This window comes from Meleagris gallopavo, chromosome Z (assembly GCF_905368555.1).
Source record: "Meleagris gallopavo chromosome Z, MGAL_WU_HG_1.1, whole genome shotgun sequence".
Taxonomy (NCBI): Eukaryota; Metazoa; Chordata; class Aves; order Galliformes; family Phasianidae; genus Meleagris; species Meleagris gallopavo.
Window position 1 is genome coordinate 75,783,934 of NC_139435.1, and position 13,500 is coordinate 75,797,433.

General features: G+C 52.3%; 2 protein-coding genes across 4 annotated transcripts in view; one reads left to right on the plus strand and one right to left on the minus strand.

Moving 5' to 3' along the window:
* The first annotated feature begins 920 nt into the window (after nucleotides 1-920).
* Nucleotides 921-8,574, plus strand: XPA (XPA, DNA damage recognition and repair factor). 3 transcript variants are annotated; one of them, XM_085214029.1, is made up of 8 exons: nucleotides 924-1,068; nucleotides 1,143-1,254; nucleotides 1,931-2,183; nucleotides 2,554-2,685; nucleotides 4,452-4,557; nucleotides 5,897-6,062; nucleotides 6,623-6,740; nucleotides 7,821-8,574. In XM_085214029.1, exons 2-8 carry the CDS (start codon nucleotides 1,162-1,164, stop codon nucleotides 7,967-7,969), a joined length of 1,017 nt encoding a protein of 338 aa, XP_085070155.1. In that variant the 5' UTR covers nucleotides 924-1,068; nucleotides 1,143-1,161; the 3' UTR covers nucleotides 7,970-8,574. The 3 variants fall into 3 exon arrangements, 2 of the variants coding, with proteins under 2 accessions (XP_085070154.1, XP_085070155.1); XR_014880630.1 differs by having other exon boundaries at nucleotides 921-1,254; nucleotides 6,589-6,740; nucleotides 7,821-8,046; XM_085214028.1 differs by having other exon boundaries at nucleotides 921-1,254.
* A 921-nt stretch (nucleotides 8,575-9,495) lies between these two features.
* Nucleotides 9,496-13,500, minus strand: part of NCBP1 (nuclear cap binding protein subunit 1) — a 32,776-nt gene continuing 28,771 nt past the window's right edge. The window contains exons 21-23 of the mRNA XM_085214025.1: nucleotides 12,746-12,877; nucleotides 12,212-12,325; nucleotides 9,496-11,716 (exon numbers count right to left, since the gene is read on the minus strand). Coding sequence (XP_085070151.1) covers nucleotides 11,603-11,716; nucleotides 12,212-12,325; nucleotides 12,746-12,877 — 360 coding nt within the window. The 3' untranslated portion in view covers nucleotides 9,496-11,602. The remainder of the gene's footprint in view (nucleotides 11,717-12,211; nucleotides 12,326-12,745; nucleotides 12,878-13,500) is intronic.

Sequence of the window (13,500 nt, forward strand, 5' to 3'; positions counted from 1 at the left end):
GGGGACAGACTCTTTAGCAGGGCCTGCTGCGACAGGACAGGGGGAAATGGTTCCAAACCGAAAGAGGGGAGATTTACATTGGATGTAAGGAAGGAGTTTTTACAGTAAGTGCAGTGAGGCACCCGCACAGGTTGTCCAGAGAGGTGGTGGATGCTGCGTCCCTGCAGACAGCCAAGGTCAGGGGATGTGGCTCTGAGCACTGATGGAGCTGTGGGTGTCCCTGTTCAGTGCAGGGGAGCTGGACTAAGCGAGATGCCCTTCAGAGGTCTCTTCCAACTTAAAGGATTCGATGACTGGATGGTTATTAACTCACGCGCAGCCATTAAGGCATGCATATTTAACGATTCCAGCATAAGCAATATAGTGCATACTGCCTTCTTTCGACCACGAAAACTAGGAGGACCGTATTTGATATACGTTCTGGTAGGAAGGACAGCTGGGAAAGATATTCTGCTCAGATTGCTTGGTCAGCGTGAGACGTTTTTCCTGAAAAAAAGGAAAACCCAGGGAGTGTTGCTCCATTCCCTTGCTCAAGCCCCGGCTGAGCCGCATGGCTCGTGTGGACCACGGCCTATTTTGTTTAAGTGCCTCGCCTCTGAATTTGCTTTTGTTTATAGATTCTTCTAATCCTAATGCCGATTTGGTTGCATAACAGCAATATCCTCCCATGCTCAAAACCCTTCAATGGTACCAAACGCAGCTCCAGCTTGGGGACGACACAAAGAGCAGCGCTCCAAAGTTCGTTCCCCGGCTCTCAGATGGAACGCGGGAGGCACTAACAGATAAGAATCCCACACGGAACGCGCACGGACAGAACTGTTTTCAAACACGCGGTCAATTGTTCTCAAAACCAGCGGTTGTTTTCCAAACAAAGAACTCCCATTTCCGAATCTCTGAGCCAGCGCGGCGCTTTCCGGCCGTCAGCTGAACCGATTACCTGCAGATACCTGCTAACAGGGCAGCCCCGACGCCCGCTGACGCGGGGCCGTTCCCCGCGGGGCAGCGCCGCGATTTACACGCGCTCAGCTACCGAGTCCGGCTGGGAGGCACCGAGACATGCCCATTGCGGTACTTTCCGGCTTCCCGCAGAAAAGACAGCGTTCCTCAGGCGGCCGGCGATGACTCGGCGATTCCTCTTACAGGGGAAGATTCCGATACAAAATGTCCGCGGTGGCGGCGCCTATCCCGCGGCCGCGTCCCGCGTCCCGGCTGCGGGGACGGAACCCAACGCACGTGTCGGGCCGGGCCGTGCAGGTAATGGCGGCCGTGCGGGGCGGGGGGCCGTCCTCGTGCTGCGTTCAAGGACGGCGGAGCGGCACAGGGCGTGCGGGGCCGCGGGGCGGGAGCGAGCGGTACTCGTGGGGGGAGTCTTAATTTTATTTCTTAGTTCTCCTCTCGGGAAAAGGGACGTGCTGCGTTTTATTGAGGGCACAAGAAAACGGTGGTGGTTGCTTACTTTTTTATTTTTCGTTGTTTTAAAACACGGACGGGGCAAAGCGGCGGCTGCGTTCGGGGCAGGAGGCGCGAGGTGCCGGGCGGGCTGAGGACAAAGAGGTCACCGCCGGCGGCGCTGCGCCTCGTGGCCTTTTTTTCTCTTTTTTTTTTCTTTCTTTTTTTTTCCCCCCTTTTTTCTTTTTTTAAACCCTATCGCTCCGCCGGCGCCGCGCCCGCCGCACAAGGCGCTCGAACGCCTTCGCGGAAATCGCCGGGCCGCGCGTTCCCCTCCCCCGCTCGCCGGAGCCCCTCGGGCCGGGCGGTGCCCCGCGCCCGGCGCCACGCAGGCCGCAGCCCCCGCCCCGGGAGGCCCGTCCGCCCCCCCTCTCCCGGCGCCCCGAGCGCGGCGGCTGTGCGAGGAGGCGGGGCGAGGGCAGAGCGCGTGCGCGCGGGCCTCGCCCCTTTCGTTCCCTCCTCCGCCTCCTTCTCTGCGCAGGCGCAGTGCGGCGGCGGCTCGGCGAGGGAAGGGCGAGCCGCGGTCCGGAGCAGGGGGGAACCGGCGCGGCTCCTCTGCTCCGCCGCCGCCATGGCGGGCGCGGCCCCTGGCCCGGATGAAAGCGCGGCGGCGTGCGCGGAGGGCGAACGGCCGTCCATCTCGGCGGCAGCGCTGGCGCGGATGGAGAGGAACCGGCGGCGTGCGCTGGCGCTCCGGCAGGCGCGGCTGGCGGCCCGACCTTACCCCGCCGCAGGTCGGATGGCGGCGGGCGGTGCCCCGAGCCCTTCTCCCGGGGCTGCGGGGTTTGGGGGGAGGGGGGGGTGCGGAGCCGTCGGGCGCCGGACGGAGGCGGCTGGAGGGGGAGGGTGAGCAGCGCGCGCGGAAGGCGGTTGGAAGCGGAGGGGGGGGGGGGGGGGGGGGAAGTGAGGGGGGGGAAGAGAGCGGCCGGGGGGGGGCGCGCGCGAGGTCCCCCTCCCCCCACGGGTGGGGGAGGGGGGACTTCGCGCGCTCCGCGCCTCCCCGCGCCACGGGGGGGGTAGGGGTGAGATGAAGGTCTGCTCGGGTGCCCCCTGTCGGCCGCGGCGGGCGCTGAGGCGGCACGGCGCGCGGTTTGTCTTCCGCAGGCGGGGCGCGGGCGCGGGCGCGGGGCCCCCCCAAGGTCGTGGACACGGGAGGGGGCTTCTTCCTGGAGGAGGAGGAGGAGGAGGAGGAGGAGCAGCAGCGCGGCGCCGCCGAGAGGATCGTGCATCCCCCCGGTAACGGCGCGGGGCGGGGGCGGAGGGCGGCGCGGGGGGACGCGGGTAGGGCGGTTCCGCGGGTTTTTTTTTTTTCCCCCTTCCCGGGTTTTTTAGTTCCCTCCCTTCACTCCCTCCCCCCCATTCTTCCCGGCGCGCCGCGCCGTGCACACCGCTGCACCGCGCCCGCCGACACTGCGGAAGGGGAAAGTGGGGCACGGCGCTGCCCTGCCGGTAAGAGCAGCTTCTGTCTTTATTTCGAGATTTTGGGTTTGCGATGGCGGCGGCGAATCCGCCCCGCGTGTCCGGCAGAGCCACCCGCGTGGGGAGTCGGGTGGATGCCAACATATTGCGTCGCGATATTCTTCCCCCGGCAGCAAATGGAGGCGTCGTGATCCCGAAATAGATGCAGTTTCTTTTCTGGGAATGCCTTTGTCTCGCTTTGTTCTGCTGGATCAGCCGCAGCGCCGTGGTGCAGTGTCCCTCTTTGTTAGCCGGATTCAGTAGGGCAAGGCGCAGCCCCGTGCTGTCGGGGATGGGTTTTCTTTCTTTTTAACTTTCCTTTTTCTAAGTTTTATTTCGTCTTTTTTCTTTCTTCGTTCTTTCTTTTTTTTCTTTCCAAGAAAAGGCGTGGGGACGCGGGATGCCTTTGCAGCGGGCGGTTAGTGCTGTGTAATTCATGATGTCATTGTCCTAATAAAGCGCCTTTCTGCCGGGCAGCGCTGCCATGCATTACGAAACGTGATGTAAGGGCACGCCATGCGGACGGGCTGAGCCGGGTCGGATGTCGGCTGGGCGCGATCCGCTCCCGGCGCGGCCGCTCTTAAAGACGACCGATGCCGCACGCCGCGAATTAACCTTCTTTTTTCAGGTTTTATTAATATTCTTCCCCTGTTGCAGCGCTGCCTAGGAATGAGAACCGTGTAAGGCTTTTTTTTTTTTTTTCTTTTCTTTTGATAGGGTGATTTTATTTCCTTTTTAAACGAACCTCCCCCGTAGCCAGGAGTTCCCCGTCGGTGTCACGCGGAGCACGAGCGGACGGCGCTGAGCACCCGCCGAGGAGAGAACCCGGCCGGCGCAGAACGAGCCTGGGCTTGGAGCAGTGCTGAGAGGGCTTGGGGAGAGGATTGTAGTGGAGCTCCATCCCCATTCCACTCCTAGCAGCTCTCTGGCCATCCACCCCCGCTGCTGCCGGCCGAACACGGAGCTGTGCCCGCCGCCCCGGGCGTCCGCCGAGCCCTCGGGAGATACAGGCGTGTCGGGTGGGCGCCGGGCGGCCGAGCCGAGGCCGTTGCAGTGCCGGCTCGGCTCCCCCGCCGCCCCTCGCCGCCTTCCTCCCATCCGTCCCCTTCCCCGGGCCCTCCTCGCAGCCCCGTGTCGCGTGGTCGCGATGTGCGGCCGTGGGGAGGGAGCAGTGGGAGCGGGCGTGAGGCGCTGCGACGGAACGGGGGGGCTGGGGGTCCTGTTTCATTTCTTAGCCATTGTTAAACGGAAACCGACGCGCGTGCTGTTGAATGCTGAAACCTGACGCTTGGTGCAGGGAAACTTCCAGCAAGTGTAGAAAGGCGCCGGGGCGGGGTGTGGGCGCATGGCGGTGGCTTTGCATTTGTATTGTATCTTCCTGGAAAAGCGTTTATTATAGAGAACTGGAATCGGTCTGTAGCGACTCGTGTGAAATACAATTAAATCTTAGTAAAGCTGCTTGCAGTATCACTCGCTTGCGTTGTGTTTAACGCGGTAGTTCTTTGCAGGAAAAGAAAAAAAAACGAGATTTTTCTTTCTATTAGCGCCCGTGCTAGAATTTGACTATCTCATCTGTGGAGACTGTGGCAAAGAATTCATGGATTCGTACCTAGTGCAGCACTTTGATTGGGCCACGTGTGATAATTGCAGGTATTGCAGAAAGTGGGCAAGCCTTCATTTCTTTACATAGCCTTCCATTCGAGGCACGGAGTTAACCGTAAAAACTCAGCAGACAGGAGGTGTAGCGCCGACCTTTGTGTCCCGCGTTGCGAAAGCGGGGAGGTGGCGGTGCTGCCCCACGGGTGCGGCACTGCGGGGTGCGGGGAGCCGGGCTGCGCGCTGAGTAACGCCGGCTGTGCGGGGGGAGGGGCGCGTGCCGCATGGCGGCGTGAAGGTGGGGTGCGGGGAGGGGGATGGGGAGGGGAAGGGAAGGAGCGTTGCCCGGGGAGGGGGAGGGAGGGCAGAGCGGGGCAGGCGAGGAGCGGAGCCCGGGGACGCTGGGGGTGGGGATAGCTCAGTAGGGGACGCGATCGGTGCGCCCCATCGCGTCCCCTTAGCGCGGAGAAAATGCTGGAAGCGCCGCGGAGATGGCTGGGGTAGAGAGATGCAGCCAACCGCCACCACACAGCATTGAATGGGTGGAGAATAAAAGATGGCTGCGGGAGTTCCGCGGGCAGGTAGCCACGTGCAGCCGTGGAAGCGGTCGGTGGGCAGTTCCGTCCGGGAGCTGCGATGGGCGGAGGGCTCCCGCGCCTTCCGCTCCGCCGCTCTCGGGCCGTGAGCCCCGAGCCGTGCACGGTGCCGGCGCTGCGGGCGCGCACGCGGCTCCGCGTTGCTGCCGGCTTCCTGCCCGGCGGAGCTGCTGGCCGCACCGAGGGATCCCAGCTGAACTCAGGGCACGGGACAGCGTAAATTTTATTTATTTTATTTATTTTCCCTTTATTTGACGAACGCCGCCGTGGGCAGACAGCTTTTCGTCTGCAAGTTGTACGTGCTAATATTTCCAGGTTTTGGTTTTCTTGCTGCTCTCTGTCTGGCAGTGGGAAGGTGTCTGCCTTCCTCACCTTTGCGATCCGGCTCTGTGACTGCTGGTCGGCCCGGCTCACGCTCCTTATCTCCCGGCCATGTGTTGGGCTCGTGCTTTTGTCCCCTGAATCGCTCCCGGCTTGGGAGAAGTGCTTGAAATAATTGGCGATTTCGTGGAGTGGGTGTTACGTTCCTTGTAAGAAAAGAAAAGTCAGAGAGGAAAACTCTTCAGGTTTCAGACAAAAGACGCTCAGTCTTTGGCTGAAATGGGACTCGATCCCGGGAAACCTGTCCTGCAGTTCAGCTGGATCCTTGGAGCTGCATGCATAAAAACGGGGGATGGATGGGGGCTGTTGCTCTGCTGGAATTTCAGGAATGCATGCAGTCTTGATGGGAACTTGGGAGACTAAATAGTGCTTGGTTTTCCTGGGCAGCTTTCTCATTATTACTTTACATCTTGCAGAGATGCTGAAGATAAACATAAGCTCATCACAAGGACAGAAGCAAAAGAAGAGTATCTCCTGAAAGACTGTGACTTAGATAAGAGAGAACCGGTGCTTAGATTCATTGTGAAGAAAAACCCTCATAATCCCCGGTGGGGTGACATGAAACTTTACTTAAAACTGCAGGTATAGAGAAACCTGGGACATTTCCAACTCTTTTTACCTCTGTCTGACTTTGCCAATAACCCAAATCTGTAACTTCAGGTCGAGTTTCTGAATCATTTGCTAAGGGTGGGAATGTTCAGTCCAGCTGTGTAAATTCTCTCTGTGGTTGAAGTAGAGAGGTGCGGTCCAAACACACGCAGACATGCACGTGTGAGAGCATTGTCAAGGCATCCAGGACACAGATCTGCCTGCCTGTGTTGCACAAGCAGAGCGCAGTGTGGTCCTGCATGGCCCATGGCAGGAGCAGGAGCTCCGTCGGGCAGGGCGGTCGCTTCTCGTTTGCTGCTTTGCTAACGATGCTGCAGCTCCGCTTGAATACGCATGGAATTGCAGCTGGGCTTAAATTGGGGTGAGCTTGCCCCCCTTTCACCGTGGAAGGAATGTTCAGATTTGGGAGTCGGTATTTCCAAGGCAGAGGCAGGACTCATGGTGAGGCTGGCGGTGTGTGTAAATTGCACTCACGAGTTAGATGCTCCTGTCATTTCAGGGCAAAAAGAAACACATCTGTGTCCGTCCTGTAGGTAATCAAGCGTGCTCTGGAAGTGTGGGGGAATGAAGAATCCTTGCAAGAAGCAAAGGAACAGCGCCGTGACAGCAGAGAGAAGATGAAACAGAAGAAGTTTGATAAAAAAGTGAAAGGTAAGTGGGTAAACCTGGATAATGCGGTACCTAAAGCAGTTCTCTGCCAGTTCGTTCCTCCATCTGCCCCAAATGGTCAGTTTTCTGTATGACAAAATGGAGGTCTGTCATGGCCCATGGCATTGTGCTGGGAGCAGTCTGGTCTGCTCTCACAGCTGACCAGAGATGAATTACAACAGTGCGTTACAGAGCTTTTTAAATTCTTTGGTATCATGCACAGTGTGCCTTAGATATTCCCAGCTCATGTTTTTTAGTGGTTGTCTTCCTTACTATTCCAAGTTAACATTTAGAAGAGTTTTCAGCTGGAGTAATTCTGACCAACGCTTTCAGCTCTGACATGCTAGCTGTTCTTAAGGCTGCACATTCTTTTCTTAGCCAGAGTCTGCACTGCCCATAGCATGCCTGCTCAGCTTCGGGTTCTCATTCACTGAGCCCAGAGGAGGCAGAACATGGGATTGAGCAAGCATGGGAATTGCAGCAGGCTGCAGCCAAGACAGTGGAGTGCAGGGCAAGGACAGGCCTCGACTTGACAGCGGTTGCACCCTGACTGACTTGGTTGAAAACGTTACCACCCTTTGCTGCTTAATGTTCTTGCTACCCACTTTCAGCACGCAGGTCTGCGCCCGGTTCCGTCGCAACTTTGCTGCCACAGCTGCACACCCAACTCACACTGCAGGGCACAAAGCTTAGAGCTTTATGCCTGTGAGCAGAATGGAAGGCTCTTCTCAGTCCTGTAAAAAAACAGGTGGCTTTATGGAACGCTCCATCTAACCTTTCTAGATGTCATTGAAGGGCAGCGCCTAAAAAGGCAGTGGGCAACATGTGCTCCCTCCAGACAGAAAACTCCTGAGAGAGATTCTCACGGTAGCTCCCATCCTTTAAAATCATGTAAACGAGGTGAGGTTGCGTTGGCTGCAAGGCAGATCAGAACTTGTTCTTGCAATACCAGATCTGCCCTCACATTCATGGAAGACTGTCAGCTAGCAGACTGCCAAAGTGTAGGCCTTGGAAAGGTGGGTGGCTTGAGTTTTGTTAACTAACACTTCAGAGCCCTCAAAAAATCTTAACGTTTCTCATCAGAGCTTCGCCGTGCAGTGAGGAGTAGTTTGTGGAAGAAGACAGCTAGTATCCATGAACATGAATACGGACCAGAAGAAAACGTTGATGAAGAAACATACAAGAAGACGTGTACTATATGTGGCCATGAGTTAACTTACGAAAAGATGTAATGTTAATTTGTTTGTTGAAATTCATTATCGTCATTTCTAATCGTATTCTTTATTAAAGAAATGGCAGTTGGGAACAAGCTGTTATCGAGCTCCATGAATAATAACTGTCAGTTCTGTACAGAAGGTTAGACTTCTCAGCTAGAACTTAGGGTAGAGCATACACATTTTTAGCAGGCTGGAAATGGCTGCCTTGTGGGATGAGAAGTTGGCATTTTACACTCATTTTACATGCCGATGAAATTTAAAGAAGGTAAATTTCCCTCTACTCTTGCTTCAGTTGGAGCTGAAGGAAGTCTCTGTATTTGCTCCAGCTCTTAGCTGATGTCAGCTCCCATATGTCTCAGGCAGTCAGTTCCTAAGCACTGCTCAAGTGGTTGGAGAGCGTACCACGAGGCTGGTTCTCCCTGGAGGTGGAGACCTCCAACTCGATGGAGAGGAGTTTCCTGTTCGAGGAGGATTGTTAAAGGAAAGCACTGTGCTGTAACGTTCAGTCAAGTTGCTGCCATGTTCTGTACTAAGGAGGCTTAAGTATCCTTTACTGATTTCTTTTCAAGTTTTGGACCAAAAAGGTGACTCTTCAAGTAAAAGTGTATCTTCAATTACAATTCTGGTGTGTGAGAGTGGTTTCTGGTAAAAACCTATTGAAGGGCAAGTGGGGAGAAGCATTCCAGGATAGATCTGCCTGAACTGAGCCGAGCGTTATTTGTTTGCATGAGAGGTGGACTTTGGTCCAAGTTCAAATTCCTCAGTTTTTCAGATCTTCACTGCTCTTACACAGAGACCAGGGAACGCATGTGGAAATGGCCACCGTGAGGAAACGTTCTACCAGCTGTTGCGTATTTATCCACCGTGAAATCCAGTGAGGCATAAGGGGAGCCAGGACCCCCGTGGCTGTGCAGCACTGAACGGGGAGGGAGGAAGGCTGGTGGTTCTGCTGACAGACCTTCACTTCTCAGCAGCTCTCCCATGGTCTGCAGACCACCAGGGGCAGAAGGGTCCTCTGCGGGGAAAGGAAACGTGTGTGGAGTTGGATAGTTACCTAGAAGGCAGGTGGCAGGTTCTGGCAGGGCTTCTGGAGGAAGGCTCTAGGCTTCTCCACATGGCAAGGCCCATCAGGCTGCACATGCTGTGGGTCCCAGGCCTCCCCTGCAGCTTGGGGCAGGACGGTGCTGTGCAATGGCTGCTGAACAACCCGCCTCCCTGCAGGCTGTGATAGTCAGCCCGCAGCAAACGCCAGGGGCCCATCCTGCCCCATCACAGCACGCCCCAGAAAAGAGGTGGGGGCAAAGGAGAGGGAAAATCTGTGTCGGCACGCTCCTGGCACCAGGCAGCACGCACACGTGCATCACTTGGCTGTGCACACAGGGTGAGTTTGTAAGACAGCCCGTAGCACACAGGTGTGTGTGAGTGTACCAGCAGTGGAGCAGGGGAAGTAAAAGCGCTCCATAACCCTCTGCATCTCACACCAGTGTAACTCTGCTCTGCTTCAGCAGCTCCCCGCAAAGGTAGGACAAACACAGCAGCAACCTGCTTCACCTTCATTTATTGTTGACTTTAATAATTGTGCATATTTTTCCAACCACACCACATTTCTACAGCACCTTTACACTATTCACCACCCCATGCTTCAGCGGTTCCAGCTTTCTCAAGCTAGCTAGCTGCTGGTATCACTGTACAAGCATTTCATTCTTCCTACAGACCAGCCAGTTTCCCAAGTCAAGACAGATGTATGCTACTGGACTTAGAAAGAGGGGAAGGTTTCCAACAGAATATTGAGATGTCAAAACCCATCATGGGAACTCCGTTCATAGTGAAAGTGCAAATTTGGTTTTAAGTCATAGGATTACACTGTCCACGTGCAAGTATTTGCAACTGGATCCCCAGCACCACTGTTTGTCAAGGCTCAGAGCAAGTTACAGGTTTGCACGTTGTAACCACGTTGTCACTTCTACAGAAATCACATTTACAGTCCTTTAGATCCCCATCATTAGTTCATACCAAAACTCCTTACTGATCTGAGACAGTGGAAGAAAAAAGCCAAACCCCAATTAAAACTTCTACAATGCTAAAATGTTTCTTTAAAAAAACGCTATTTAATTGCTCAAGAACATTAACAGAAAGATTTGAAGCAGAACTGTGCATGACTGACAAAACTCTTTGCATAAAGCAAATTTATAACACTTAACAGTATACCCTAAAGGAAAAGAGGGATCAGTCAAACCAGAGGGGGTAAGCAGTGAAAGCAGAAGTAACGAACTGAAGTCTATGAGGACATATCCAACTGCAACGAGCCACGTACAAGCTTACGTCAACACTCAAAAAAATGTCCTTTTCGCTCTCCTCACTTTATTAGGAGGTCAATTTATTAATGTTGGGATGCGTTACGGAGCATAACACTGAAAAAAATAATTTGTACAGGAACAAAATTACTTAAAATGCATCACTTTCAAGCTTGAACTGTGTAGCACTGGATATGAAATTCCCTAAACATTCACCCACAAAGTAAAGAGAACATAAACAGCTTGGAAGTATACTGTACAGTACAGACCTGAGCACCTAAGGCAGTGTCTTTGCCATTCATCACTGCTTATCATAACACAGACCACTCAGATTTGGCATTTATATAAGTAATGTTATTTGCATAACTCAAAACTAAGGCTACTCTATTTTCAGGTTACGTGTTTCCCCAGTCTGAGTCTCCTGGCGAGATACCTCTTCAGTAAGCATGAAAATGCTTTCAGGTGACACAGGAGCTGCGTGCTGCCGTAACAGATACAGCCACCACAAAGCAGTTGTTGCTAAGCCAGACAAGCAGTGGCACCTGGTTTATCCACCGTAGGTAACAGAAGCATTTCTGGCAGCACTGCAGGTCTAGTTCAGTGGCACGGCAGCCCTGAAACACAACAAGGGTTGCAGAACCAAAGCAGAAAATCTGTCCCACTCCAAGTGTTGCTCGCTGCTTCTATTTACCAGTGTAAGCAACTGCCAAGAAGAGGTTGTAATTTTGACCAGACTGTAAAAAGGATTGCATTTTTCAGAATTTATCCATCAAATTCCTCTACTGATTGCTTATAGCTACTGGAATAAGACACCAGACAATACATTTTAAAAACATACTCAATCCATATGCTCTATACTACTTTAAAAGCTTGTTTCACATGCCCCAAATTAAGACACTTTTCCTATGCCATACTAGAGACTTTGTCACACTGCCCACTTAGAAAGTGCATTCCCTTTCACACTTAGAAAACACTACAAACTGCTTCACATTTCTGCAATTTCTCTGATTTAAGGGGCAGGCAGAGGTAACAAATCCTATATTGATTTTTCCCCAGTTTTCATTTTTATATAAGCAAGGGAGAAAGAAAAATACTATCATGAAATCAAGAGTCAAACCCAAATAAAAACAGATTAAAAGAATTCACACTACTTCATGTCAATCCCCTATGAGTTGTACCTAGTAAGGCTTAGGATCTTACAGACTGCTGTTGGTTACAGAACTGAATTGTTTTATGTAGGAGCATATGAAAGCCAGTTTTAGTCAAAAAGTTTTTTTCATCCCCATGTCAAGTTAAAAAAAAAAAAATCGTTACAGTCCTGAAAACAAGATTTCACCAGGAATAGGAATACTCCTCAGGCCTGCAGAGCACAGAACTGCTGGAAGACAGCCAGTATGTGATGGTCCAGCTCAGCTGTAAACAGGAGGTTCTCGAAGGTCACCATGTATTGCTGGATTATCTGGTGATGCTGGCGGATAAAAAGATATCTATGTTGGTGAAAAGCTGTCATCAAAGTTGCCATGCATATCTCATTTCCACGGCACACACACCACTGACTAGAAAAGCACGACGCAGGGTTGGTGGCAAAGGAAATGCACACGCTGCTATATGGTGCCAGGAAGCACTGCACTCCTGGGGGCTCTTCAGCCCTAGACTCTGAACTGGGTGCGGGGTATCATATTCAGAGACTACTGCAGAAATACTGTAACGGACCCAAGCATTTGCTTTAATCTGAAGGCATATCTGTGACCGGATAAAGCTTCAGCCCACGGGAGGATTACAGCACCACTTCTTGCATCACCCACTTTTCCATGCACCTTCTGCTCACACAGCTACAATTTTCTATTGCTGTAACTGTCACCCAGTTACCTGATTTAACAGAGACTACAACTGCTGCGCTCAGCAGCCACCAGCACTCCTGCACCTGCCCACATCTCCCGAGCCGAGCAGAGAGAGTACTTACCTGCAGGAAGATCTGCTGCAGCCTTTCTATGCAGCTCTTGTACCAAGGAGTAAACACATCAATTCCACCGGTTTCACAGCGCACTAAGTGCTCAGTTAACAACATAATGAAGCGCTTCAAGAGGAAAGAAAAAAATACATTTACTCAATGTCATCAAATGACGGCAGTTCATAACCTCAGCTAAGTGCATCTAGAGAACAGAAACTTTAAATAACAACATGAAAATAACTATTTCAATTCACAGACACCAGGGGGGAAAAAAAAAAAAATCAAGCTGCTTTTTCATTCAGAAATCCACAGAGCCAAAGAACTCCGTTCCTGTATGCTTGAAACTAAATAGGTCCCAGTCCTGCTCAGCTGCAGTCTGCTGTGGGGTGAAGGATCAACTCAGGATCAAATCTAACCCGCAGCAAGCCCCTCAGCTCTTTCCTATATCCTCATCCCTACAAGATGCCCGAAATACAAGCAACATGAAATCTTGTAAATTCAATAACCTTTAAAGCCGGGAAGAGAGGAGAGCTTGTCCAGCATTACCTGAAATATAACAAGGAAGAGATTCTTCTGCTCGCTCTGTGCAGACTCAACCTTCTCCTGCAAGCGCTCTATCTGCTCCTCCAGAGGTCCGTCCTCCCGATCACTGCTCCGGTCATCATCATCACTGTCTCGCTGCAAGGGACAACACAAGCCTAACTAGCAACACGTGGACACTTTCACTGCCCTCTGGTTCCACCCGGCATAAAGCCGCAAAGAGACTGAGACTGCTTTTTAGCTCGTCAAGTTTTGTATTTTGAAGGACATTTACTTTCAGTACAGTCAGAAAATCCATTTGGAAGAAAAAAGCCAGTATGGGAACAGCCTGAAAAAGAGATATCAGAGTAGCCAGAGGAAACTTAAATATTTACTAGGATGAAAGCCAAAAGATGTAGTTTTCTCACTGCCTACAAACCAAAACAACTCACTCCTCCAAAGTAAAGCAGTAACTCCCCTTACAAAACAAGTAGATAAAATAACCACAAGAACGTGGTGCCAAACCTCCAATCTCAGATAGCAAGGTCTTAACACAAGATAAAATAGGATACAGGATACAGTCTCATAGATTACAGTACATTCAAATATAGATGTTACTTCCCTGATTGTTTCCATGTAGAAATACCCACAAATTAGCAGCTAAAAACTTCAAATATGTCACAATTTGTGACAAACACAGGGACTTGTCTTGCCTTATGCATTAAGTAGCAAATGAAACTGGTTAACAGGAGATAGCGATAGCTCCAAGCCAGCATCAAAAA

Excerpts from the sequence above, each read along its gene's own strand:
- XPA (XM_085214028.1), top strand. The coding sequence starts at position 1,162 with ATGTCCGCGGTGGCGGCGCCTATCCCGCGGCCGCGTCCCGCGTCCCGG. Across the intron at positions 1,255-1,930 it reads TGTCGGGCCGGGCCGTGCAG|GCGCAGTGCGGCGGCGGCTC; the intron begins GTAATGGCGGCC and ends TTCTCTGCGCAG. Across the intron at positions 6,063-6,622 it reads AACTTTACTTAAAACTGCAG|GTAATCAAGCGTGCTCTGGA; the intron begins GTATAGAGAAAC and ends TCCGTCCTGTAG.